At 51.2% G+C, this 27,907-nt stretch overlaps 1 protein-coding gene across 1 annotated transcript in view; it reads right to left on the bottom strand.

Moving 5' to 3' along the window:
* Nucleotides 1–18,308, bottom strand: part of PTPRZ1 (protein tyrosine phosphatase receptor type Z1) — a 171,710-nt gene extending 153,402 nt beyond the window's left edge. The window contains exon 1 of the mRNA XM_072764910.1: nt 18,038–18,308. Coding sequence (XP_072621011.1) covers nt 18,038–18,095 — 58 coding nt within the window. The 5' untranslated portion in view covers nt 18,096–18,308. The remainder of the gene's footprint in view (nt 1–18,037) is intronic.
* Between the last annotated feature and the right edge of the window lie 9,599 nt (nt 18,309–27,907).

The raw sequence follows: 27,907 nt of genomic DNA, 5'->3' as shown, positions 1-27,907 counted from the left end.
GCGGCCACTGAGAACTGCAGAGACTGGGGATCCGGCCCTACCGGGACGTGGTGGTACCATGGCTTCCCCTGCATGTGACCAAGCCGCCCTGGCCAACGTGGGAGGTGACGTGGGGACAGCCGATGAGCGCTGGCTCAGCAGCCCCAGCAGGAGGCGACCCAGGGGCGACCACACTAAGGCCGTTGGGGCCCCGGGCAGAGGCTGGGAGAGCGGGCCGGGCCCCAGGGGACCCCAACGGTCAGCCCGGCAGCTAGAAAAGTGAAGACGTCAGTCACTGTGCTCCAGATGACAGTGGAGGTTAGGACTGGGGGGGAGGCTCCGGCTGGGGGCTTGGAGCTGGGGACCGCCAGCACCGGGAGCAGCGCAGAGCAACCAGGGCAGGTCCCCAGCACTGTGCCCCAGCTCTCCCGACACGACTCGACACGACCCAGGAGGTGAGAAGGGAGCAGCACGGGGAGGCCGGGGTGCGGGGTCCGGGAGCCAGCGGACAGAGCAGCACCCAGGACACAGAGTGGGAGCCGCCGGAGCTGCTGGCAGGGGACCGAATGGCACCCCGAGCATCCGGGCGGGATGTGGCCGTGTAGACGGTACTGGGGAGACCGAGGAGGGCGGAGGTCTGAGCGGGAACACACGGTCCTGAGTAGAGCGGGGCCAGGAGAAGGGGCGGGGGGCGAGGGCTCCCCGGGGCTCAGCCGCAAGCACAGCGGAGGAGCTGGGGCACCAGCTCAGAGGATTGGTTTTTTTTTAAATTTTATTTCTTTATTTGAGAGAGAGAGAGAGAGAGAGAGACCCAGACAGAGGGGGAAGCACGCTCCCTGCGGGGACCCCGACATGGGACTCGATCCCGGGACCCCCGGGTCACGGCCTGGGCCGGAGGCAGACGCTCACCCGCTGAGCCACCCAAGGGCCCAGAGGAAGAATTTTTTTTTTTTTTTTTTGGCAAAAGTAACAGTCTGTTAAAAACCCCCGCTGTCTTGACATTTCCCGATGAATCTGTATTGTCACGTGATAAGCTAATGACTTGAAAGAAAACACCAACACTGATTACGAATGGACGCGACGGGAAGAAAGCAAAAGAGAAGATGCCGTTGGACCCCTGGGAGTCACCTGCGGAGCCGCCGTCCTCCCACCCACACCCGGGAACGCGGCTTGCACGGGCGCCGTGGCCCCGGGGACGCCCGCAGGCAGAGCAGCTCTCCCGGGAACGCAGCCACATGCAGGTGGGCGACTGACCGCTGCCCAGGCACCGGGGCCTCAGGCTTCCCGCGCCGACCGCGACCTCCTTCTCGATCGTGCCACTATCAAGCCGTGCAAACAGCAGGAGGTGGACACCGGGTCCCTTGGGCCTTAGGGTCGCACCCCGTCCTCGCCGGGCCGCGGTGTGCAGAACTGCGGGGACTTAATTCATTCCCTACACGATTGCGTCGCAGAATCCGACCTTCCCACAGCAAGGCCCACGGGAACCGTCCCCTGTCCCCCGCTCGGGCTTCCACGACCTGGTGCACCCTCCACCGGCGGTGTCGCATGTCCCCACAAACGCGGTCTCTCCAGCGTCTTCTGATCCAGCGCCTGAGCGTCTGGGTCCTTCTCTGCAGCTGTGCCGTTTCCCCCCGGTTCTGGGTTCCCCCGACTCTCCCGATCCCATTTCTGTGCTGGACGGATTAACAGTTGGAAGCGGTTTCGGGCCCCAGCCGCTGCTCCCTGTCCCCGCCACACACAGAATGACGGCGTCCCGCAGGCCCGTGTCCCGCCTGCGGCCTCCCTGTCATCGCCCGACCTGGGCAGCTGCACAAGTCCGCGTGAACGATGTCTACTTGCCCACGAGCCTCACGGATGGGTGACGCCGGTTGACCAGGGCCTTGGCGTCGAGGGCACCTCGGAGGCCCCCGTGCCGGCAGCACAGACCCGTTCCCTCGTCCTGTCCCCCCAGGGACACTCCACTGGGACCAGGATCTGGACCCAGACACGACACTCGGATTCCTGCCCCAACGCAGGGTTTTCGAGTGTCTCCATAAGTCCCCAAGGCGGGGGTGGGCCTCTCAGAGGTTTTGCGGCCGCAGGGCCCAAGGAGGCCGCCTCCTTTCCACGGAAAGTAGCTTTGATCCACGGCGCCCACGTGGCCACTCGGGCTCCCCGGTCAGATCCCGACCACACGGCCCCGCTGCTGTCGGCGGCTCGAGCTCAAATAGAGACACAAACGTAGGAACAGGGCAGCTCTCGAGGGGCAGGTCGGGGCGCCGCAGGGTGGAGCCCGGTTGCCGTCCCGGGGTGGGGACCTCCGGGGCCAGGAGCGACGCAGGGGACGGCTGCTGGCTGGTGCGCTGGAGGACGGCAGGTGTCAGCCCCGGGGCCCGGGCCTCTCGGCGGCCCGAGCCAACCCCGGCTGGATGGCAAACGGCGGCCACCGACGCGGCCCGGCCTCCGGGTGGCAGAGGAAGCGGCCGGTCCCGTCCGTCCCGTTTGGGCCCCGCGCAGCCCCTGGGCGCTCACCCCCGACTGCAGGCCAGTCACTTGGTTCTCCTTCCTGCAGCGTGGACGCGGAGTACAGGCCCCGAGGGGGCGGCCGCGGCCCTGGGCCAACGCTGTCCTGAACCCACAGAGACGCTCCGGCCTGTCATGACGAGAATGTGACTTGATTGACCTACTTGTACTTTACTTGTTGAAAATAAGGGGGATTGAGTGGATTTGAGGGTGAACTGAAGTCTAATTCCAAACGCCGTAGCGGGACCCCGGGTTTCCTCTGCCGAGGAGCGTCCTGAATGAGCAGACGCGGGGGCGACACTTCGGGTGGGACGGGCTAGATCCCGCTGGTCTCTACAGGGGACGGCCTTGGGGGGTACCGCGTGCCCTGATTTACGCTGTATTCGCGGGGCACCCGCCACATGGGCAGGGGCTTCACGGCCCGGTGCACTGACCTCTAGACACCGACTCCTTCAGGGACGAGGGCTACGGACAGCACAGAGTGACGCTCCCGCCTCCAGGCAAGGGGCAGTGATGCGTCGCGTGCACAGCACAGGTGCACGGTCTCCGGGGATGCGAGGGACCTCGGGCCACCCAAGGGAAAGGAAAGCGGGAGCCTAGAGGCAGGAGCATAGGTGCGGAGGTCCAGGGGAGGCCGGACGGCTGTGGCCTGCCCTCGGGTCCTGCGGGGTCTTGTGTACCCGGCCACGAGGCCACGGACACCCAGGGTCACCCCAACCTACGGCTCCTTCCTCACGCCGGGCAGGAACAACACCGCACCTAGTACTTTCTTGACGGTGTCCACGGACGGAGATCCTCGTTCCTCGACCGTGTTCAGTCCTTGCGGCGGGGGCTGGAGCATCTCCTCCTGACCGTTACCGGACCCCCCCTCCCCCCGCACCCAGGACAAAAGTTCCGAAGAGCCTTGCAATGCCCCCCGCGGCGAGTCTGCAGAACACCTGGTTAACACGGGCCTCGGCGAGCCGTAACTTCTGCCAAGCGAGTGATGGGTCAGTTGAGCTGCATCCACTCTGGCATTTCTGACCCGGATGTCCCAGGTCAGCAGGGACGTGTCCGAGCTGTTTTCCTGGCCCTGTGCGGGGGCCTGGGCGACACCCGTGAAGTGCGACTTTCCAGCTGCGTTGGCATCACCGGGTTTGTGCGCACGGGGTTCACAGGTGACCGAGCAACGGTGCGTATCAGTAAGCGAAAACTCCTCATTCTTTATTACTGGGATCCGCGCAAGAGTCTTGGGAGGGGGACGCCCGGGGTGGGGGGGCTCAGCACTTTAGCACCGCCTTTGGCCCTGGGCGTGACCCTGGAGACCCGGGATCGAGTCCCACATTGGGCTCCCTGCAGGGAGCCTGGGTCTCCCCCTGCCTGGGTCTCTCTCTCTCTCTCTGGGTCTCCCATGAATAAATAAATAAAATCTTTAAAAAAAACAAAAAACAAAAAACGACTCTTGGGAGGGTCAAACGCCTGGGACTTAAACTCCAGCCTAAAACCCGAAGCGGGATTCCCCATGAACAGGCTTCCCCCGGACCCGCGTGGCCTGGCACATTGGACTGGGAGCAGGCCGCAGCGATCCTGCAGAACTGCTTCCGCCCAAGGAAGTCCGGTCAACCTTTGTCGATGACCTACTTGCAGCGGGTCCTCCAGGAAGGCCACCACCCTATCACCCTAACGACCGCGCACCACAGTCTCAAAGCCTCACATAAAGCACAGAGCACGCAGGTGCTCCGCACGCACCTCTGAGGGAGCCCTGGGTGCGAGGAGGTGCAGGGGCCCTGCCGGCACCCACAGGAGACCCCACCTGTCTCCCCGGAAAGGGTGAGCGGCCGGGTGAGGCGGCTCCAGAGCCGTGACCCTTCCCCGGCCTCGAAGCCGTTGCGCCTGACGCAACTGAACCTCTCATCGTGTCTGTAAGGACTAAGAGTTGCTTTATTTTTTTCAAGTTGACAGATGCTGCAAGATTCCAATTAAAAAATGTAACGGCTGGAGAAGGGAGAGGGAAAGGAGAAAGGCAGAGAAGCCGCCAGGCTTGGAAAGCTCTTGCCAGACAGGGACCTGGAACCGGAATACTCTCTTATGGCTGTTTTATCATTTTGGGGAGTGGGATGCGGGGGGTGGGTGAGGGAGTCGGGGGGTTAGTATTGAATTTTGAATACATTATTGAGGCACAAAGAAGCATCCTGTGTTTGGTCGATCCCTTCTGCCAAGAATACTAAAGAGCTGAAATGCAATGAGAGGTTGGGAAGAAAATAAATCGGCGTCACAGGCAAGCAAGGAGCCTGGGCCAACCCCTGTCCCCGCCCTGGGACAGAGGAGGCCCAGCTGCGCCTGCCCCGGGGGACTGCGGCGACGCTGGGCCGTGCTTGGCTCATTAAGACTAACTTCCTTGGTGCTTCTTTCCAGGACCCATCTCGCGGCCGGCCCTGCAAGCTTCCCGCCCCCTGACGGCCTTGCGGCCTAGAGTCCCACGCGGGGAGGCACCAGCAGCTTGCCTGCGTCCCTGAGCAGCGGCTGCCGGCACCGGAACTCAAGCGGCAGCTCGGGACAGAACCCACTGGAAACTCCGAGCCACTCCTGCGGCAGCGGCGGCCAACAGGACACGCCCCTCTGGGTCTCGCCCCAATGTGCTGGGGTCCCCAGGGTCGCCCAGGGTCGGCTGGGGTCACCTGGGGTCAGCCAGGGTCGGCCAGGGTTGCCTGGGGTTGGCTGGGGTCACCTGGGGTCAGCCAGGGTTGCCTGGGGTCGTCCAGGGTCGCCTGAGGTCACCTGGGGTCGCCTGGGGTCACCGGGGGACAGCTGAGAAGGTCGGGTGTCCCAGACCAGAGCCGCGCCCGGCTCCCGGGGCCCAAGCCTCTCGGGCCAGTCATCCACGGTGGGAGGGGGCCATATGTCCCCCGCTCGGGCTCGGAACAGGACAAGGAGGAAAGGAAAGTGGGGCGCACTCCTGCTCGGGCGACGGGTCGCGCCCAGCGGCACCTGAGAGGTGAGCTCGCGGCCGGCTCCCCTCGCGTGACCTGCCCAGACCTGGAGCCTGGCCCACCCGGTCTCTGTGCCCCATTACTGTCCATCCCGGGGGCTCCCACGGGCTCATTTCACACATGGAAGGACGTGAACGCCCCAAGGAGACGCAGCCACAGGCGCCCAAGCACAGCCGGGAGCCAGGCAGCCGCTCGGGGCACCTGCTGCCACCAGGAGCCCTGCGCTCCCCCAGGCCCGGCGCCCCCAGACTCTCCGCCGCTCCTTGGGGTGAGGCGTGAATCGTCAGGCTAAGCATCCCCGGACAATTCCCACCGAGGAGACTGATGATTTTCCCAAAGGATTGAGTCTCTTAATGCTCGGAATTAAACATAAAAGCACGGAGAAGCCGGAAACCACACACAGATACTCCTCACGCACGTATCGTGTGTGTATACACGCAGACAGCGGGACGCACGCACACTCACGGGTGCACTTCAGAGCGCGAGCATCCCGCGGCGTTCCCTCACTCTGAAAGCCGTCAGTCGAGGTCTCCCCGTGACCATGTTACTACTAAGAATCTATTTATCTGGATTTCTTAAACGCAGAAGGCTGCATCCCACTTCCATGGAGCACAGTACAGATCTCCTTCTTCCTTATAGGACTTAACATATACCACGTGTCTATCCTTGACAGCCGCCACTTTATCCCTTTCCTAAATGTGATCCTTTGTCGATTTTTCACTTCACGTACCCTTGACGTATGTTAAGAGACATTCAGTAGGTAACAAAATTCTATTGCGTTTTTCATGAATTAAAAAAATTTCTTAAAATCGATTTTAAATAATAGTGAAAGGGAATAGAGGGGAAGGGAGAAGAAATGGGTGGGAAATATCAGAAAGGGAGACAGAACATGAAGACTCCTAACTCTGGGAAACGAACTAGGGGTGGTGGGAGGGGAGGAGGGCGGGGGGTGGGGGTGACTGGGTGACGGGCACTGAGGGGGGCACTTGACGGGATGAGCACTGGGTGTTATTCTGGATGTTGCCAAGTTGAACACCAATAAAAAATAAATTTATTATTAAAAAAAATTTAAAAAATCGATTTTAAAAATTCTGGGAAGCCTATCCTAACGGATTACTTCTCACTGCACTGCTCTTACGTAAAACACAAGTTGAAGGCAATTTACGAACACGCTAGTTTATGCCGCGTGAACGGGCCACCTTCCCGCAACCTGGCGTTGTGGATATCGAGCAGGCCCGTGTACTGGCGGACGGCCGACTGAAACGTCTCAGTAGTTCCTGAGCACAAATGCAGGGATTTTAGAGGTGAAGTCAACAGTTTTGATGAGACTTGATAAAATTAGCCTGACACGATGCATACACTCCAATTCCTCCCACCCTCAGGAAAACCGGTGGGCTTTTTTTTTGTCGGTACTATGACCTCTGCTAAAATAGATAAAAACAGATCATTGCAAGTGGCACGATTTCTTCTTACTAATCCCCCAGGCCCTGAGTTAATCAGTTCGGGGGAAATGTTTAGCTTCAACTCCGTCATTCCAGGGTAACAAATGTGAAGTTCCACCGTCGGTAAAGGAGCCATCGTCGAGCTTCCCGCCTCGACTTCTCTCTCTCCTTCCCTTCCAGTTATCAACTTCTGTAGAACTGTTATGCATTTGCTGCCTCGACTTCTCCTTCCTGGATGATTGCTTTGACTCTATGTGGTCCTCGCTACACCTTCACCTTTCCAGGGAAGATACCCCCTTGAAGACCACCAAGGACCCATTCTCCAGAGGGTGGCACCAACTCCCAGCAATTACACCCACTGCACTTACATCAAACGAGGCGACGTATTTGCAAGTACCTGTTCGTCACTCAAGTATTCTTAGAAAAGGACCGTGTGATTACCCCTCCAAATGGTCGACCAAATATCCCCTCTGACTGTCACCCTGTAACAGCCTTTTGCTTGCGCTTCCCGAGCGCCAGTCTCGCTCTCCAATCCATCCTACACTGATACTTCAGTTACCGTCTTCAGTAAAGAGACCTACTCAAGTCATTCCACTACTCAAAACCCTTCAACAGTTTCCCACTGTATACTGGATAAATTCCAAACTCCAAACCCTCAGTTAGCCATGGGGAATCCTACCTACTATTTGCTTTTCCACTAGTACACACCTCTCCCAATTTTTTCCAAACACCACACTTATACCCAGTCCATGCTTCTGTGTATATACCATCCTTTTTGCCACCGGTGCCCTTTCATCCCTCCCACTCCCTTCCACTCTATTGATGCCCTAGCCAGGCACCCTGCAGAGTCTACACCCAACCCCACCTCCTCCTAGGCACCTTCCCAGAAGTGAATCTAGCCTACACTCCCAAATTGCTCACACTTTCATATTCTACAATGTCTGCATGTATGACAGCTACTTTTTTTTTTTTTAACATTTCCTTTATTTATTCATGAGCGACACAGAGAAAGAGAGAGGCAGAGACACAGGCAGAGGGAGAAGCAGGCCCCACGCAGGGAGCCCGACATGGGACTCGATCCCCAGTCTCCAGGACAGGCGGTGCCAAACCGGACAGCTACTTATATATGATTTTTCTCTCTTGCAAAAACCCAGGAGACCACTAGGAGAATAGTCTCTCTAGGGGAAGTATTTATTATACGGAAGATGCTCGATAAAGATCCAGCGAATTGATTTGTGCTTGCGTCTTCACCATTAATGATTACGAATATGTCAGGAGGCGTCTGGACCATGTAAAAAGGTCTTTGTTAACTTTTAAACAGAGCTCTTAGTGCTTCTCAAATACAGTAAAAACAAAATGCCCTAGACCTGATAGATAATGCACATGTAATTTTAGGATGCACGGGCGAAATGAAGTGCTGAAATGAAAAAATGCAGCTGAATCTTGTGTCCACCACATAACAGAAATAACTCCAGTTCTAACAAATTGTACATGCAGAAAGGAAATAAGCAAGACAAGGATGTGCATCATTGTGCATCATTGACAAAATAAAAGCCCTTATGTGCCTATGTCCTGATAAACGCAATCGCCTCCCACCTCAGAGGCTGAGAGACCCGGATCTTTGGACCAACTCCAAGAACGTCTGGCCTCTTGAAGTTTCTCTGCCTTGCAAGACCATGAGGTCAACCACCGTAGTCCATACTCCTCCTTCTAAGGTTACCATGAAACTGAAACTGCCTTGAGAAGGAGGAGGGGGGCTGGGCAGCTGTCCAGGGCCTCTGTCCTGGGACACCAGCTTTGTTTAGGACAGCGTGAAGCCTGCCAATGCCTCTACCTTAAGACAAGTGAGCGAAGATTAGTAGTATCATGAGGTTGACCTAGAATGGTGGTTTTAAACCTTGGCTGTCCTCTGTGGTCACTGCCAAGTCTTAAAAAATATACTGGTGTCCGGGCTCTGCACCGACGCATATACTTGATCCAGCGGGGGCCCAGACATGCGATGTGTTAAGTCTCCCAGGTATACGGTCAGCCCGGGCCGCTCTAACAACACACCGCAGGCCCAGTGGCTTGCACAGTGTCTGCTTTTCACAGCTGTGGGGCCGAGAAGTCCAGGGGCGAGGGGCGAGCTGGAGAGAGGCCTCTTCCCGCTTACGGCCGCTGCCTTCTCACTCTGTCCTCATGATGCAGGAAGACCAAGCCCTGGTCTGTCTGTCTCCTCCTCTGAGGGTATTAATCCCAGCATGGGGACTCCCCTCTCATGACCTCATCTGAACCTAATTACTTCCCACAGGCCCCACCTCCAAACACCATACACCTTCGGTGGGGGGCTTCCAAACAGGAACGTTGGGGGGACGCAAGCGTTCAGTTCACGACCCCAGGTAAGTCCGAGGTGAGCCAGGGCCGCGAGCCACCGACTAGATCCGTGCTTATCCACCTGTTTTTCCGGCATCAAAACAAACGTGACAACCAAACCGCACGTGCAGCGCCCAGAGTCCGTACGAGTCCGTGTGTACAAGTCCCACCCGGGAAATGCAAGAGGGTGAAAATGTCTCCACGGAAATCACTTTTAATTTTCAGATGACAATGTGACTGAAAACCACGAGAAGATCGGGAAAGTTCTTTATATCCGGCCCGCGTTTGTTATTCTAAGCGCACATTCAGGACTCTGGTGGTGATCACGATCTGTGCGTTAAAAAAAGGTCATTTTAAAAAGCAGCATTTTCTTTTATTCCCTCTCATGGTATTGAGTTGATCAGTTCAGAGGAAAGGTCTTGGGGTAAACGTATGAGGGCTTCAGAATTCGAGAAATAAGCGGTCCAGTCAGTGACAGTGAAAGAAGAGAAAAATTATGGAGTAAATGTTAACAGGGAAGGCAGAGGAAAACAAGGACAAAGTAATTCTCCAAGAGTGGAAAGCTATCTGTAGTCTCTGTCATCGGTATTTTAATAGAAAACCCTTCTTTATTGCTATTTAATAAATCGTTCTTTCCAAATATATAAAGACTGTATTTTCAAGGAAATCTGTAAAAAAAAAATGTATCTTTGGTCAACATGTACATAAATCGATGTGCGCTTACTGAATGAGACCAGAAGGTTCACATTAACGAGGACCCTGAATAATTGAATTTACTTTAATCTGTGTGCAAATATCACAAGTAAAATTTAAAAAAAGAAAAACAACCTGCCCATTTTAACATAAAAGAATTTTTAAGAGGAAAGAAGCGTTAACCCATACTTTTAAAACACAGGCTCCTAGCTGGCTCAGTCAGCAGAGCATGCGACTCTTGATCTCAGGGTTGGGAGTTCGAGCCACATGCTGGGTATAGACATTACTTAAATCAATAAAAATAGGGATCCCTGAGATTTACATTACTTAAATCAATACATAAAAATAGGGATCCCAGAGATTTACCACCGCCTTCAACCCAGGGTGTGACCCCGGAGACCTGGGATCGAGTCCCGCGTTGGGTTCCCTGCATGGAGCCTGCTCCTCCCTCTGTGTCTCTGCCCCTCTCTCTGTCTCTCATGAATAAATAAATAAAATCTTAAAAAAAAAAATCAATACATAAAAACTTTAAAAAAACTTTTAAACTTTAAAAAAAACTAAAAAATCTTTAAACTTTAAAAAAAACTAAAAAATCTTTAAACTTTAAAAAAAACTTTTAAAAAAGTTTTTTAAAAAAACTTTAAAAAAAATCAACACATAAATTAAATTTGTTAACTACAAAGTTTCCCAAATGATATCAACAGAGTAAAAATATTTTTGGATAATCGTATCAAATAGCATCAGTCTCCTATCAAACTTCTCATCCAGATGCTGAGCAATGTTGACTTTTTTTTTTAAATCTTAGATTCTCGTTTAAAGGAAGTGAAGATGGAAAGGAAAAAGCCACAAATACACACATACAAAGAAGGAAGGATGGTGAATGAGAAAATAACACAAATGTCCTAATAGAAGAGCAAGTCTTTTTTCTGCTTTTAACTCCCCTGGGGATTTTTAACTCATCCCATTTTCTGTTCCATTTGCATCCAATTCAACCCAAATGCTTGTGGGGCCCTGCTGCACGCAGGGTGAGCACCTTCTCCGTGATCCACCCACAGACCAATGCTGAGCGCACACGTGTCCGCAGAACCCAACCGCACCTCCTGCCCTTACCCAGTTTCCAGAGCTGCCTCGGGCGGTCACTGATGGAAAATACAGTCTCCGTGGATTCCAGGCGCTTCATTTCTCATGCGGCCGCCCCTCGCCCGTTCCCTTCTCCTCCCCGACAGGTGAGCACAGGTGCGCACCCACGGCTGGGAGGGGCTCTCCGGGCCCTGCCCCCGGGCACAGAGCCGGCTTTCCTGGGGCCAGGCCTCTAGAGACCAATGTCCCAGTGCTCCTGCCACCACACCGGCAGGATCCGGCAGGGGGACTGGATTTGCAGGCACAGAGCTGACGTGATGCACAGGGGCTGCGTGAGGCTCACGTGCATTCGAGGGAGAGTCAGACAGTGGGGTCCCGGGGCCAGAGAAGCCCTGGAAGTGAGCGGGCCAAGGTGGATGCTGACCGCCCCGGAGAGGCGAGGAGGCCGGCGGGAGAGGCCGCAGGGGCCCGGGCCACCCCACCCCAAGGAGGAGCTGCCCTGCCGCTCAGGCACCTGTAGGCACTAAGGCCCACCCTGCGGGCGGGTGTGGGCCGAGTGTGGGGCCAGGTGTGGGGTCAGGTGTGGGGCCAGGTGAGGGCGGGGTGCGGGGCCACAGCGTCTGCGCTGCACGAGCTGCCCTGAGAGCCGCGCCACGAGCGCCAGGCGGGCCGGGCCCTGCCTCCTGGACTGGCAGCGGCCCTGCCCGCAGGCTCCGGGAAGGCCAGGCGCTCTGCGCTGCTCATCCACGGCTCAGCTCTGGTTTCAGAGGGCCGACATAACACGGGACGCAAATAACCCTCAGCTATCAACACTTGAAATAATTTTAATGACTTTGGGGCCCCTGGGTGGCTCCGCGGTGGAGCGTCTGCCTGGGGCGCATGGTGTGACCCCGGGGTCCCGGGATCGAGTCCTACATCGGGTCCCCGCACGGAGCCTGCTTCTCCTCTGCCTGTGTCTCTGCCTCCCTCTGGGTCTCTCAGGAATAAATAAATAAAATCTTCAAAAAAAATTTTTAATGACTTTAAAAGTGTTTTTTGCTGTTGACAACTTCTCATCATTTTATCCACTTTTTATTACTCTAAAACAGCTATTCAGGGGGATCCCTGGGTGGTGCAGCGGTTTAGCGCCTGCCTTTGGCCCAGGGCCGGATCCTGGAGACCCGGGATCGAATCCCACGTCGGGCTCCCAGTGCATGGAGCCTGCTTCTCCCTCTGCCTATGTCTCTGCCTCTCTCTGTGTGCCTATCATAAATAAATTAAAAAAATAAAATAAAATAAAACAGCTATTCAGTAGACTCTCTGCAGTGACAGAAATGTCCCGCACCTGCCCTGCCCCGTGCAGTGGCTACCGAGCACCTGAAATGTGGCTACTGTGAATGAGGAACTGACTCAATTCATTTTAGTGAACTTAAAGTTGAACTGTCACATATGCCTAGCAGTGATCAGAAATCACAGTCCTAAAATATAAGTGTTTTAGGATTGTGCAATATGACCAAATAATTTTCCCCTTAGTGCCTATACGGTATGTTACATGTGTCTGTGAAGAATTACACACACGGGACGCCTGGGTGGCTCAGTCAGGTAAGCCACTGCCTTCGCTCAGGCCACGATCCTGGGGTCCTGGATAGAGTCCCGAGTCCCGAGTCCCCCACCGGGCTCCAGCTCCATGGGGAGCACTCTCTCTCTCTCTCTGACAATTAAACAAATTTTTAAGATCTTTAAAAAAATTATAAACATGGATAAAACCCGATTTCCTTCTGTAACCTGAAGTTGCGGCTGGGGGGCGAGACTCCCATTAAAACATTAAAGTTAAAAAGCACATTCTAAACGTGCCTCTGTCTTGTTTAAGTTGACTTTGACTTTTATCACCGGCTTTCTTGCTAAAATGGGAAACATTCTAAAATACCTGAAAGTTAAGACAGGTAACACATTAAGAGATACTTCAGAAAGACTCTTTTTCTCAACTAGTGCTAAACTAAGAGAGTATCTTAAAAGTGAGATTTAAAGAAGGTTTTCCCAGTGGGGACTGGCCCGGATCAGCTGGATGGGAGGCATCGCGAATGTGAGGGCTCTCTTTATGCCCTGCGGAATGATTACTGCCTAGCAGAGGTCAGGCACTCAGTAAACACGGAACAAAAGAGTAGTTGAGATAGTACGGGCAGGAATATGCCACACCTGGATCAAGGTGGTTAAGTGACCACATGCATCTGTAAGAACTTGCAAGATGGTAAGCTTTTTTTTTTTTTTTTTAATATTTTTATTTATTTATTTATTCATGAGAGAGAAAGAGAGAGAGAGAGGCAGAGACACAGGCAGAGGGAGAAGCAGGCTCCATGCAGGGAGCCCCATGTGGGACTCAATCCCGGGACTCCAGGATCAGGCCCTGGGCCAAAGGCAGGCGCTAAACCGCTGAGCCACCCAGGGATCCCCGATGCTAAGCTTTCTAGGGTAAATTATGCCTTAGTTTGGTTTTTTTGTTTTTTTTGTTTTTTGTTTTATGAAGGGGAAAAAAGTGGTATGGGAGCACATGGGAACGTGAAACGTAGCATCACCTCTCTTATGAAACAAGCCAGTCGATTCCAAACAGGAAACTGGTCTCCTCGGAAAGTAAAGAGAAATAGGCTCAGGCTGGAGGGTCAGAAGCGATGCATAGGCTGAGCCGGGCTGTGGGAAACCGGGGAAGTCATCTGACTCTTCTGCGTTTCACTTTCCCCAGCTGTGAAATGTGTAAAATGAAAACACCTACCTCCCACGGTTTGGGGAGACTGCAATGAGAAAATATACATAAAATATTCAGCACCTGGCAAGCACTGGGTAGATGGTGAATGGAATTAAAACACAAGCTCATCTTTTAATCAAGCCCTTCTTCTGAGCTCCTCCAGCTGGGAATGGGGGGTTCCATTTCTCTACCACCCTCTAAACAGTTGGCAAAGGGGTGGTCAAGCAAAGCTACCAGATTAGACATAACTCTAAGCTCACTGGAGTAAGGGGAATGGGGAAATGCAGTGCATGTTTCCAGAAAAACCTGAAGTTTTGCCAGAAGCAAAATTCCCACGACATAAACTTTTAAGCAAGTTCCCAAATATCTAGCGCAGACACGAGAGCAAAAATGAACTGGTCAATGAAATGATTTATCCTGGCAAACTTCCCTGAGCGAACACAAGTACAGTCTATATAAAAAAGGAGAGAGAAATGAAATAAAGAAAATCACTACTCTGCAAATCAAAAGTAATTAATTTTCTGAATGGAGGCTACTTCTTATTTGGGGAGAAAAAGCATGAATCTTTTCTATTCCTGGTTACATTTGTTTTCAGAGAATAAACGGACCAAGCTGAGAGTCACAACATTTTGGATTCTACTGATTCCATACTCAGGATAAACTGAGCAATTAATCCTTGCAAAGGAATTGGGTATAATTTGTAATTAATGTGTTCCTTAAAGCAGTGAGATGTGACCTCAAAGTTCGGAATCGGATTCATTACATATCTTACAATGTGCGAACACTTGAATCTAGTGTACCTTGCAAGGCTGTAACTTACTTCATTCAAAGATCCTGAATTCTCATGAGCTGAGAAAAACTATTCCTTCAAAGCTCTTAAACACCTACCTTCTCCTCTATGACTCAGAGTTAAGCCTCCTTACAGGAAAGTCACCGCATGCAGTTTTTTCCTATTACCTGTTCGGTGGGTCAAGATTAAATAATGACAGCGCTGTGCTGCCATTATATTAGTTCTCCACCTACCAGAAAACCTCTCCATTATTCTAGAGAAGGTCCAAATTCACTTGGGGAGTGATCTTGGAGTCATCTTCAATTTCTGCCTCTCTGACCGAGCATCTCCTTCAGCTGAGTAACATTCAATGTTGTCTAACTCATGCAATTTCAAAAAAATACTATTAGGTTGGGTATCAGAAATCAAGTCCACAGTAAAGACCTGTTAATAATCCAGAAACTTTGCTGACATCTAGATGTCAAACTTGGCTCAGGAGCTGTCAAAGTATGGACTGGGACCAACAGCATCACCATGTCCTAGGAATTTATTAGACGAGATTCTCAGGCCCCGCCCCAGATCTACTGAATCAGCAGCTCTTTGGAATGGGCCCCTAAATCTGTGTTTTAATAAGTTCTCCTGGTGATTCTGATGCTTACTCAAGTGTGAGAACTGTGATCTAGCTAGTTCTGGCAAAGACAGTTGAGGCCACAGGCCAATCTTGATAGAATCACCCAAACAGATGAACCCACAAATATATTTAATCCCCACCCACCTAAAAACACCCATTTTGTTCCTCTTTAGTCTCCAGTGATCCCTGCTATTTGGAAAGAAAGGATTTGTTTCAGTCCAAGTGATTTAATAATAATTTTTTTTTCTGGAGAGTTATTAGAAAGAAAACTGGTCCAGTTCAAAACATGAGGATATTCTAACACAGAGAGTGGTGGAGTCACTAACTGCTAACTCATTCTTAATTGCTAACAGTGAACACATCAGCTTGTTCCAGGATAATGGGTAAGAACGGCGGCCTATCATTCATTCAAACTGGATTGGAGCCGTGACCCTGCACAGCGCTTCTCAGTTGACAGATCTTTCCTGAGCATCTGTAACATGTGCTGGGCCACGTGACTGGTCCCGAGGACTCTGAAGATAAGCAATGAATATACCCACAGATACTACAGTAGATGTTGAGGGAAAAATAATTGAAACGGATGTTGCATGTTTTATTTGCAGATAATACGCTTCAGTTTTTCCAAGACATATTATCCTGAAATCGAGATACTCATCCAGTGTGAGGTTGACAAAGCCCCTAAGTCAACGTGTGGGCAACAATGTTCAGAGGTCAACTTTGTTCAAATGGGAAGGGATACAAAAGCTGTCACCTGTCAGTCACAGAAAGAGAGTACAATGTGAGTTCTAACACGGGCTTACCTTCACTATCGTTACATAAACTGTGATACACTTAAGCCATTAGTTTGATTCTTTACAGTTAAATTTTACATCATCAAAGCCTTAAAGACAACATCCAATAAACGAAAATCTGTATGACCGAAAATATTAGGTTACATATAATGCTTTATTGGGAAAAACCTTTGCAAACCATGGAATACTGGAATGGAGTATCTATCACTGAGCCACAAAAAGGAACGAAGTACTGATACAGCTCACGGCATGGATGAGTTCTGAAAACATTATGCTAAGTGAACGAAGCCAGGAACCAAAGGCCACGTATTGTATGAATCTATTTATATGAAATGCTCAATAGGCCAATTTACAAAAAAGAGAAAGTAGCTTAGTGGTTGCTAGGACTGGGGTCAGAGAGAATAAGGAATGAGTATTAACGGAGTTTCTTTTGTGGGTGATTATAATGTCCTGTGATTAGATAGTGGTGGTGGTTGAACAACCTTGTCAGTATATTAAAACTCACGGAATCGTACACTTTAAAAAGACGAACTGTGTACTATGCAATCTATGCCCCAATGTATTCAAAGCAGCGGTCTGGACGGCATACAAAGCAATATTCTGTGGTTTATTTCTGTACTACAGTGAGATTCACTTTAGTAATCCAAGTACCAAAAGGATCTGGGTTTCTTGTTAAAACAGATCTATAACAGAAATGTAAATTCAACAGGTGTATATTTGATGAGCACAGCACTTTAAAAAAAAAATTTCTCCCCCCCTCCTTCCAGATTCAACTCTGCGGTTTTAGGGAAAACCAGGACCAGACTCTCCTGCGAGTCTTCAGCCTCAACCTTGTGTATCACATCACCCCGGAGTATTCTTGTAAAAAGCTTTCGGAATTTAAACTGCATCCCTGTATCTGGAGATGGGAGCCATCGGCCATCACCACCACGTTCAAAACGTAATTCTCATTAATTAGACCATGAAAATGATGTCTCTTTGTAAAGGTTATCCTGCCAAGAGCGGCACCGTCCATTCTCAAAATGTAGGTTAATATGTACTTTATAGGAATAACCTAAAACATTAAGACATGGGATGCTCTCGTTGAAAAGAGTGAAATATGTGTATATTCGCAAGTGGAGGCGCAGTTTCCAAACTTTCAGCTTAATACCTCCCAACCTAGGATATAGTCCATCGTAACAGAAAATCATTACGAAGGAAAAACATTTTTTCTAAAAAAAGGGTAAAAATCCAATCTTACAATTCTTCTGGGAAACGCCTGGCCCTCTTGAATCTGCATGCCAGGTAAATAATTCCAACTGGCTGCTGCAGAATGCGATCCCAGGACAGAATGCATGACCTGGAGGGGGGCGGATGAGGGACGCATCCCTGAACCCGTACATCAACCTGCGGCTGCCCTGCAGAGAGATTCTGATAGAAAACTTTTTTTTTTTTTCTTTTACAGGATGGCCCAGGCTTGATGGCGACTAGGTTAGAGGCAGGGGAGCCGGGCAGGTCGGGCTGGGGCTTGTTCCCGCGGCTGCCTGGGTGCGTGCGGCTCGCGGCGGGCACGTGTGTCTCCGCAGCAGCGCTCGTGCGCCTGCGGCCCCGCGCGCCCCTAACCCGCGTCCCCAACCCGCGCCCCTAACCCGCGCCCCTAACCCGCGCCCCTAACCCGCGTCCCTAACCCGCGCCCCCAACCCGCGCCCCTAACCCGCGTCCCTAACCCGCGCCCCCAACCCGCGTCCCCAACCCGCGCCCCCAACCCGGGCCCGCAAACCGCGTCCCTAACCCGCGTCCCCAACCTGCGCCCCTAACCCGCGCCCCTAACCCGCGTCCCCAACCTGTGCCCCTAACCCGCGCCCCTAACCCGCATCCCTAACCCGCGCTCCCACCCGCGTCCCCAACCCGCGCCCCTAACCCGCGTCCCTAACCCGCGTCCCCAACTCGCGCCCCTAACCCGCGTCCCTAACCCGCCGTCTGGGCGCCCGGGGGCCGCACGCTCTGCTGCGGAGCCTTGGCGCGGACGGCGGGGAGCACCCGGCGCCCCCGGCCCGGCCTCCTCCTCCCTGGACCCCCCGCGCCCCGCGCCCCGCGCCGCGCCCGAGCCGAGCCGGGGCCGCGCACTCACCCAGGCGGCAGACGCCGAGCAGCTGGAGCCACGCGAGGAGGCGCCTGAGGACGAGCATGTCCACGCGGGCCGGGCCCCACGCGGCCTCCCGGAGCACACGGCGGGGCGAGGGAAGGGCTCCCCGGGCACACGCAGCGCGTCCGGCCGGCGGGGCTCCGAGGCAGGGGCCGCTCCGCGAGGCTCCCCGCGCCGCGTGCAGGTGGGAGCTCGGCCGCCGCGCTCTGCTGCTCCGGGCTCCGGGCGCCGCTGCCTGCCGGCGGGGGCGCGCTCGGGCGGGCGGGCGGGCGGGGGCGCGCGGGCGGGGCGGGGGCGCGGCTGGGCTCGGGTCGGGGATGCGGGGCGGGGCGGGGCGGGGCGCGCGGGAGGGGCGGGGGCGTGCGGGGGCGGGGCTCAGGGTCGGGGCGCGGGGTCCGGGCACCGGGGGCGCGGAGGCGCGGCTGACCTCGGGGTCCGGGGGCCTGGCTGAGCCTTGGGGTCCGGGACGCGGGGTCGGGGTCCGGGGCCGCGGCTGTGGCTCGGGGTCGGGGGCGCGGCTGAGCCTTGGGGTCCGGAGGACGCGGGGTCCGGGGGCGCGGCTGAGCTCAGGTCCCGGGGCGCGGGGGCGCGGCTGAGCCTTGGGGTCCGGGGCGCGGGGTCCGGGGTCCGGGGGTGCAGCTGTGGCGCGGGGTCGGGGGCGCGGCTGAGCCTTGGGGTCCGGGGGGCGCGGGGTCGGGGGCGCGGTTGTGGCTCGGGATCGGGGGCGCTGCTGGGCGCGGGGGCGCGGCTGAGCTCAGGTCCCGGGGCGCGGGGGCGCGGCTGAGCCTTGGGGCCCGGGGGGCGCGGGGTCGGGGTCCGGGGGCGCGGCTGGGCTCGGGGTCGGGCCCCGCGGGCCTTGTCCCCCGCCTGCGGGCGGACCCGCTCCGGGTCGGAATCTCCGCGCCCACCAGGTGGGTCCGCGGCCCGCGCCCCGGGGAGGGAGAGAGGGCAGGGGGGGAGGGGGGAGGGGGGAGGGGGCGGCCCGACCCCATTGTCCGGCGCAGCGGGAGGCTGACCCCTAGCTTGACCCCTGGAAGCGTCCGGGTTCCTGCCGACCAGCAGGTGCCGGCTGGGCTCCCCTCTCGGTTTCCTTCCCTTTTACCAAACCAGCACAGGGGCCGCAAGGCCGTCGCTGCAGGGTCCCGGGAGGCCTGCCCGTCCTCGGGCCGCGCCCTGGCTGCCCGGCGCCCTGGAGCACCTTCCCGCTGGGCGGGTCCCCGTCGGCCCAGGAAAGGCGGCCCACGCGGCCCCGAGGGTGCAGAGGCCTCGTGCACGGTGCTGGGCGGCCCTGGCGGCCGAGGTCACGCCCCGCGCCCCCGCGCCCCGCGGTCTCCTTGGGGGGACTGAACCCCTGGGGGCCGCAGCTTCCTCGCGCCCTGGGCCAACCGCGCTCCCGTGCAAAGGCAGGACTAGGAGCTGGACCCTAAGGTCTGTTGAATTACCCTGAAGCCTAAATGAGAAGAGAAGGCACCTGGTATCCTCCAAGACCCTGACTGCACAGAGCCCTGAAAACCCGCGTGCTCTCTTCCAAGATTTCCATTTACACATTCTTTAGGCAAAAGTACATTTTTCTACTTAGGTGACACCCAGTTGGAGCAGGGAAGTCAAGTTCTGGAATTATCTCCTTTATCCTTAGGAACCATTTGATGCAGGCGACCTGTACTGTGTGTATTCCCGTGTCCTGCTCTTGGTTCTAAAATGGCATTTCAGCTTAAATATTTAAAGAAAGCTTTTCACATTCAAAATTGGGTTCTGAATGTATTTTGACGATTACTATCAGTTCTCGCTAACACACGGCGGCCTCCGAACACTCGTTTGACACGTGCAGAGCTACTGATGCAACCTGCTGTTGCTTCAGGAATTGATTACAGTCCTGTAATCACAAATCTCAAATCTGCCTGGAATGTGTATTCAGGACTGCGCGTATATGTTCAGGAATTGATCTTGATCTTATTTTTTCCCATGAATTAGTACAGAGATGCTGTAGCTTTTTTATTTTAATTTTTATTTATTCATGATAGTCACACAGACACACACACACACACACACACACACACAGAGGCAGAGACCCAGGCAGAGGGAGAAGCAGGCTCCATGCAGGGAGCCCGACGTGGGATTCGATCCCGGGTCTCCAGGATCATGCCCTGGGCCAAAGGCAGGCGCCAAACCGCTGCGCAACCCAGAGATCCCGAGATGCTGTAGCTTTTGGAAGGGTTGGTCACAACGGACAGTGCTGATGGCTCATGTGAGTTCCCACCCTGGAAGAACATTTTTGCCAGCATCTGCAGGAAGCATAGATATAAACTAGAAACGCACTTAGAGCTGCGAGGGTGTTTAGCACGGGCTGGAGTCGGCAGAGGAGGTTTCCCAGAGGTGAGTCGTTAGTCGAGGAGGACTAGCCAGGAAAAAGTGGATGTGCGAGGAAGTGGAGATGGAAATGGAAAGCAGATGTCATGTGCTATAAAAACAATGTGAATTAAATTTGAGCAGATTGAGTGGAGTCAGTCTAGGGGAAACACTGATTTCCTAGTGGAGGAGCTTGTACCTGAAATAGTAAGCGAGAAAGAACCACAGAAGAAACTTCCAAGAACTTCAGCTGTTTGGAGGTTAGGTTTGCTCCAGGGCACGTACGGTGGTCCAGGAGGTCTCAGTGGTCCAGTCCACACCAGCAGCCTGCTAGAAGAATCCAACAGTAACAAATATCCTGTCTCCCCTTACTTGGTCAAAAAGTCGCATCACTAGTCACTCTTTTGAGTTAGATGGCAAAGCAAAGGCACCGCTGAGGTGGTGGTTACCCAGGTAGAAAGGGCAGGGAGGTCCTGTGGTTTCTGTTAATTCTGTTCTCATATTTAAAGAGATAGCTACGTACCTGGGGAGGCACAAAAGCCGCGTTGCGGAGTAGTCAGGTTGCTGTTAAGGTTTGTACAGGGAGAGGAATGGCAACTAATTCTATGCGACTGAGTGACAGCGATGGAAAATGGACCCGGAGGACCAGCCAGCGTGGATCTGACAGTCCTGGGAGGGCGGGGGTGGGGGTCACAGCCGGGGAGGTTCAGGTCCTTAGAAAACCAGGTCATTGCAGCAGTCCAGGTGTGGGAGAAGAGAAGATATCAGAAGGGCAGGAACCAAAAAACATGCCGTATCTCACGTTTCACGATTTTATGGGGGGTCATGACCATATCTGAGACGTGTTATCACACATCATCATCAATACGCATTAGACATTGTGAGTTAAAGGTATAAACCTGTAAAACCGCATGGTTTCATTTGAGTCTAAACTTATGTATCTTTTTATCTACCTATTTGTCCTCCTATCAATAGATAAAAATAGAAAGAGATCTATATTCTATGAGTTTCTGGTATATTTATATTTTAAAAAATATATTTTTATTTATTTTTTTATGAATATTTATAAATATTTTTATTATTTTTAATAATATAAATATTTTATTTTTGTGTGTGTGTGTTTTGCTAAAGTTTAATTACGTTATGTGCCAATCACTTTTCAGTCCCGAGAGTTTGTACGGAATTCTGCACATTCCTGGAACAATACTTTCTACCCGCCCCCCGCCAAACAGTAATAAGACAGGATACGATCGATAGACATCTCGCTTTTTGGGGGGGGGTCTCATCTGGGATTTTACAGTGACTTGTGTCCAAGTTACCAGAGACTTGTTGAGCGCTTCAGTTTTCACCATACGCTCCCTAATCCCCCAATATTTGTATAAAGATGCGCATCTTCCAACGGGTCTCCATCTCGGTTTTCAGCCAGAGCCGTGGTTTCCTCAAGCGTAACCTAAGTTGCGGCTGGGCATCCGGAGGTCGCACACACAAGAAGGTTGCGCCCATTTCCATTGACGGCAGAGCCACAGCTGGAACCAGAAAGAGAGTAACAGGTGTGCTGCTTCTGGTACCAGTTGGCCAAAGGGGTAACCCTAGTGGTGCTGAACCTCTGGCTTCACTCTTTGACAGTACCAGTCACCGTTATTTTGTTGAGCTACACCAATAAAAATAAGCAATAAAGTAAATATTTCTATGTATATCAGCTCTTTAAAAGTCATCCTTTCCATTCATTCATTCATTCGATATATTGATATATTTTTATTATGTATCTATTATATAACAGACAGTGCTATAGGGGCTGCCTGTTCAAATATGAATTACTCCGCCCCAACGGGTAAGGGAACAAGGGAACGCACCAGCTAGTAGGAGAGAAAGACTTTGCTATTACAAAATGTCCTGGGAGAGGATGCCAGATAAAATGCAGGATGCCCCGTGAAATCAGAACTTCAGATAAACGGTGAATAATTTTTTAATATAAAATAATTTTAGTGCAGTATGATGCACTAAATTTACTGAATTTTTTTTTTTTTTGGTATAATGAGTGATTTTTTTTTTAGCACAAAGTAGTATTTTAGTGCACTCCATGCAATGTTTGGAACATAGTTATATTAAAAAAAATTATCTGCAATTCAAACTCGACTCCGTGTCCTGCATTTTTATTTGCTGAGGCTGACCAACTCACCCAACTTTGTGTCTGGGTGTTGTCTGATGCGAGAGCTAAGCATTTGTGGTTGTGAGACGTCTGTGGTTTCCCATTAGTTTCCTTACTCCACAAATCACTTCCAAAGTATCTCTGATACAAATAAAGTTAGGGGCAGATGGAGGAAGGAGAGTATTTTCTCTGCAGAATCTGCTTAGCTCATAAATTCAAATTAGGGCTAGGAGACTACAAAATATTGTGCCCTCACTATATTAAAAAAAATGGAATTAAAGGGGAAGTAAAATGTCTCTACTTCTTCTGCTATGGCAGTAGCAAGCTGTTCCTGTTTGGCTCACATACATTATTGCTCATTTTTATCCATTGTCTTTGACAAATACATTTGAGTAGACGTCATTAGGTTGGATTGCTTAAATATTTACAGTTTGCGAAAGTAATCATTACCTATTTAAAAGGAAAAGACAGCTGTTGGAATTATAAGGTGTTTGTAAGACGCAGATCGTGTGACTTGAAACCCTGTATTTTAGATTGTGAGGATAGATTTGTCTCGTGTTTGGTACTTTGACAAATTTTGTTCACTCTGATTGACACAATGGCATCGACGTACGGCAACTTGTAGTGAAATCTCTGAAAAGAGTTGAGAATAATTTTACTTTCTACAACATAGTTAACCCTTTCATTTGGATTTGTCCAGCTAGTAACTTTCTGCCTGAAAAGCAATTGTGTCCTACCTGCCCAGGGACCCTCAGGAGTTTAGTCAGATGGCCTGTTACTGTCTTTTCCTGGACATAAAACTGGTGGGAGGTTACTCAATGGTGAGTCCAGGGCGGAGTGTGATGTGGTGTTCGGAGTGCATTGGAAAGAAGCATAACTGTGGTTAGGAGAAAACCATGGCATATCACATATTTTGCCTTTTAGTATGTTCAATTCTAAAGGAATTTAATCGTATTGTATGCAAGATATATAATTCAGTGATTAAAATTGTCTTAAAAAATACAACAAGAAAGAAAAATACAAAAAGGCAGGAATCATTTTTTTTTGTCCATGTCGGGAATATTTAGCATAGTACCAGATTCAGGATAATTCTTCCTGTGCATATTAGTAGAATAATCCTTTTTTCATATTTTACATATTTTCATTTTAAACTATTTTAAAATAGTTTTTAACTATTTAAAACTATTAAAACTATTTAAACTATTAAACGATTTGAACTATTAAATAGTTTAACTATTGAATTATTAAATTAAATAATATTAAATTATTAAATTATTTTAATAAATTAAACAAGGTTAAACTATTCAAACTATTAAATAGTTTAACTATTTTAAACTATTTTAAAATGAAAATAATGGTCAAAGCATAACCATACATTTGAAAACTATTTGTGGATGAATATTGCTGAAATCTAAGTCAGAAATGTGCTACATGCCTAATTAATTGTTGGTTATGTTAAGATAATTGCTGGGTGCACTAAGAGAATTGTATTTTATTTTGTTTTCAAGATTTTATTTATTTATTTGAGAGAAAGAGACAAAGATAGAGCACGAGCAATGTGGAGGAGGCCAAGGGAGAGAAAGTAGACTCGGGTTCTCAGAGAAAGACGCTGAGTGTGGAGCCTAACGCAGGACTCGATCCAGGACCCCGAGATCATGACCTGAGCTGAAGGCAGATGTTTAACCGACTGAGCCCCAGGGACCCCAAGAATTACATTCCTTAGTAGAGGTGATGCCTCTTCTGCATCGTGCTGGTCGTAAGGTAATGACTGATATTTCAACATCTACAAATCTGGCTCCCTTCTCCCTACCTCACAACCATCTCTGTTATGACACAGAATAATCGTATTTTCCTTCTACCCCAACAACAGGACGGGAACTCCGTCACTCAGATAAGTTCCAAGGGAACGTGTCTTCAAATTCGTATTGCGTTACAAAGACCCACCGGGCCATATTTAGGTTTAGTAAACCCAAATGCTACTTTCACTTCATTGCCATTTAAAGGTGAAAACACATTTCTCCCTCTTCTACCAGAGACAAGCTTGGGATTTCGAGTCTTCCAACCAGCTTAATTTAAAATCAATATTTGCTTTCTAGGTCTTTGAAAAATGTCCAAGATGATGTTGGAGTAGAAAGCAAACATGTAAAACAAGTTCTGCAAATCAAAAAATCAGCCCTGGACTCGGTCATTCAAATGAGCTGCTATATTTCAAATGCATAAACATTTCTGATAACTGGCCATTTAGCTGTTTCCTGGCTATCTCCAGCCAAAAATAACGTAAAACAACTCTAAATGATCCGTTGTGCTTTTGACGTTAAAAAACACTTTGTTCATCTTTATTTTTAGCCAAACTATGATCTCTATATAACTGCCCTCCATTGATTGATTTTAGGGACCCAGCACAAATCTCTTCCCTTCCCTCGTAGAAAGAAATTCTGCTTTCCGCTAATTCCAAATAATGAGATTTACCTTCTTTTGCCAAACTTGATCTGAACCCTAAGCTCTTCTGGAGCTGATGATCCATCATTTCTTCGGATTGCTCTCTCCCAATTTATTCTTCTCACCAAGCTATTAAAATATTTTTTTCCAGTAAAAAAAAAAAAACAAAAAACCCAAACACAAACTTCTCTTGACCACATATCTCACTATATAATTGTAGTACCAGGTGTGTCTTCTTTCTTGATTTTCTTGTAAGAATAGACCATAACCATCATCTTCATTTCCTTACTTTTCAGTTTCTCTCGAAGCACTAGCATTAGGCTTCTGCCTTCCTGACTCCATTTATAGTGGTCTTTAAAAGGTAAAAAATCACACTCTAATAGCCTTGCAAGTACAGCGCACCCGAAAGTAAAAACTCATCATTCCTCCCCAGATGGTATTTTCTAGAACCTACAAAACCCGAGAAGTCTTCCTCACCCCTCCAATGTAATCAGTCACCAAGTTCCAAACTCACTCTTAAATCCCATTCTGTTTCTATCATGATTTCTTCACATAATCAGTGGGCCTGGCATATATTCAGTGATTAATACATGTTTAAATATATGAACTAATTCATGGAAAAAGGGCAGCTCTCGGGCCAGTTCTAGCAGCTACTTTTCTCGCCTGCTTCTTCTTCTTTTTTTTTAATAACTTTATTTTTTATTGGTGTTCAATTTGCCAACATATAGCATAACACCCAGTGCTCATCCCGTCAAGTGCCCCCCTCAGTGCCCGTCACCCATTCACCCCAACCTCCCACCACCCCTAGTTCGTTTCCCAGAGTTAGGAGTCTCTCATGGTCTCTCGCCTGCTTCTAACAAGTTTCCAGAGAGCTCCTGGTGCCCTCTTGTCAGTTCCTGGTCGCCAACCTAGATCCTCAGACTAAGGAGCCATCCTCTTCCCCTTATTAATGGACTTAGACTATTGGCCTTGACCTAGAACTTGCGAGGTAGTTTTGTTCCTCAACTGACAGCATGGCTGGAAGGCCTAGAACACGTCCAGTGCATTCCTGGCCTGGTGTGACCTTGTTCTCTCCTCCTCCTGCACAATGAACTCCTCCTCGACCGCTTCCATTCAGGCCGAAGACTGGCCAGGCCGCGGAACTTCAAATTTCCCCCCATGTTTCCAGTAGCAGTATTTGGCCTTCAGTTATTTCAAGTTTGGGGAGTGAAGGACAATCTGTATTTCTGGGCTGTTGCAAAACCCTGACGTTTTGCCGTTGGCCGTTCCTGATAACCATCCACGTTCCCTTAGGTTATTTCTAGACAGCTTCGTCTGTTCCTTAAGGAAGGCAGAGCAGCTGAGGAGGCCCGTGGCCCCAGAGCCTCCCCTCATTACTCTCATAGGGAAGGATACAACTAGGATCACGCCTCTGCTGGATCTCCTTTTACCACGGTAGCGATGAGAGCCGCACACACACCTATTAGGTAGCAAGTGTTGCTCTAGAAGGTGCTGTGGAGGCCTGTTTAATCCTCCAGCAAATGATGTGTGTGACATTACCATCTTCCCAATCTCATAAAAAAGAAACAACAAAAACCGAGGCAAGATTATGTGTCCGATCACATAGATTGCAGGTGGCAGAGCTTGGGCGTGAGGCCATGTGCTGCATTATGACTCGGTGGGGCCTCTCCCTGAAGACAGACCTCAGGCCAGGGCCTTACGTGGTCGGAAACACGTCCCTACTCTGCCCTCCTGGTACATGCTACACTTTACAGGTCCCAAGTCACATGTCAGTGATAGGCACAATGTGTTTTGCGACACATAAATGCCCTCCCGGGACTTCTGATGTGCTGGCTGCCCAAGAAGACTCCCACTGGCCGAGACTACGCCGCCCCCCTCATGGGCGGTCTCTGTCTCTGCACCATCAGCTCCCACCACCAACCATGGGGGTGACGCCTGACGTTGGGTCCTGGGCTGCGTCATTGCCTCGCTTAGTCTTGCAGAGGCATCTCATCATCTCACGTCATCACGAGAAGGGGGGGAGCACAGCACGACAAGCTATGGTAAGAGAGTGAGACCGTATTCACATGACCCTCATTGCAGCCTGTCGTTATAATTGTCCTATTACTTACTGTTGTTTCACTCTCGTGATAAACTCTATCATAGGTCTGTGTGTGTAGAGAAGAGCGTCGTGTGTGCAGGGTTCAGCCATCTCCTGCCCCAGCAGGGGCCTTGGGCCTATTCCCACGGGTAAGGGGGGACTGCCCGACTGGCTTGTGGTCCCGTCGGTTACCTAGGTTGAGATATTTGAGACTAATCCTTGCAAAGATTTGGGAAATGACTACAGAGGAGTTGAGCAAAAGGAGACATTAAAGCAGAGAACACCGGGGATATCATCTGGAACCTTCTTTTCTTCCCTGAGGCCGCTGGTGCCTGGTAAACTTCCAGAATCTTATCAGAAAGCAGGTAATGACAGTAATAGTTATCCTCTCGACCGCTCGCCCTATGCTGACTCTCTTGCCTCAGTGGCTTGGAGCCTCCTCAGACCCCACAAAGGAGACGCATCCTTCCCTGATTTTGCAGAGGTTTTCCGAGGCTGCAAGAGTTTCCTGTTACTCAGAATCCAAGAGGTTGTGGTGGCAGAACTGGGATGAAGAGCTGCGTTTCTCTGGTTTCAGCCGTGTGCTCTCTCCATAGACGGGCCTTGAGTTGTGAGTCGCAGGAGGGCATCCTGCGGAGAGACCGAAGCGCGGTAGCCACTGCGTTATGGGCCAGGACCAGTGGGTCGGATCGAAAGGACGCGCTCCCTGGTCGCTGTGTAGGCCACTCTCTGGGGCCTCGTCGCGTCTAGGCCTGCACCTCTTTGTGCACGTGTATCTGACAAACTTAGGTTTGAAGGTTGATCAAGCACATTGAGTAACGGAAGAAATGCCCAAGGATAG

Source organism: Vulpes vulpes, chromosome 7 (assembly GCF_048418805.1).
Source record: "Vulpes vulpes isolate BD-2025 chromosome 7, VulVul3, whole genome shotgun sequence".
NCBI classification, from domain to species: domain Eukaryota; kingdom Metazoa; phylum Chordata; class Mammalia; order Carnivora; family Canidae; genus Vulpes; species Vulpes vulpes.
The sequence above is the reverse complement of the archived record's forward strand: the minus strand, read 5'-3'. Positions and strand labels throughout refer to the sequence as shown.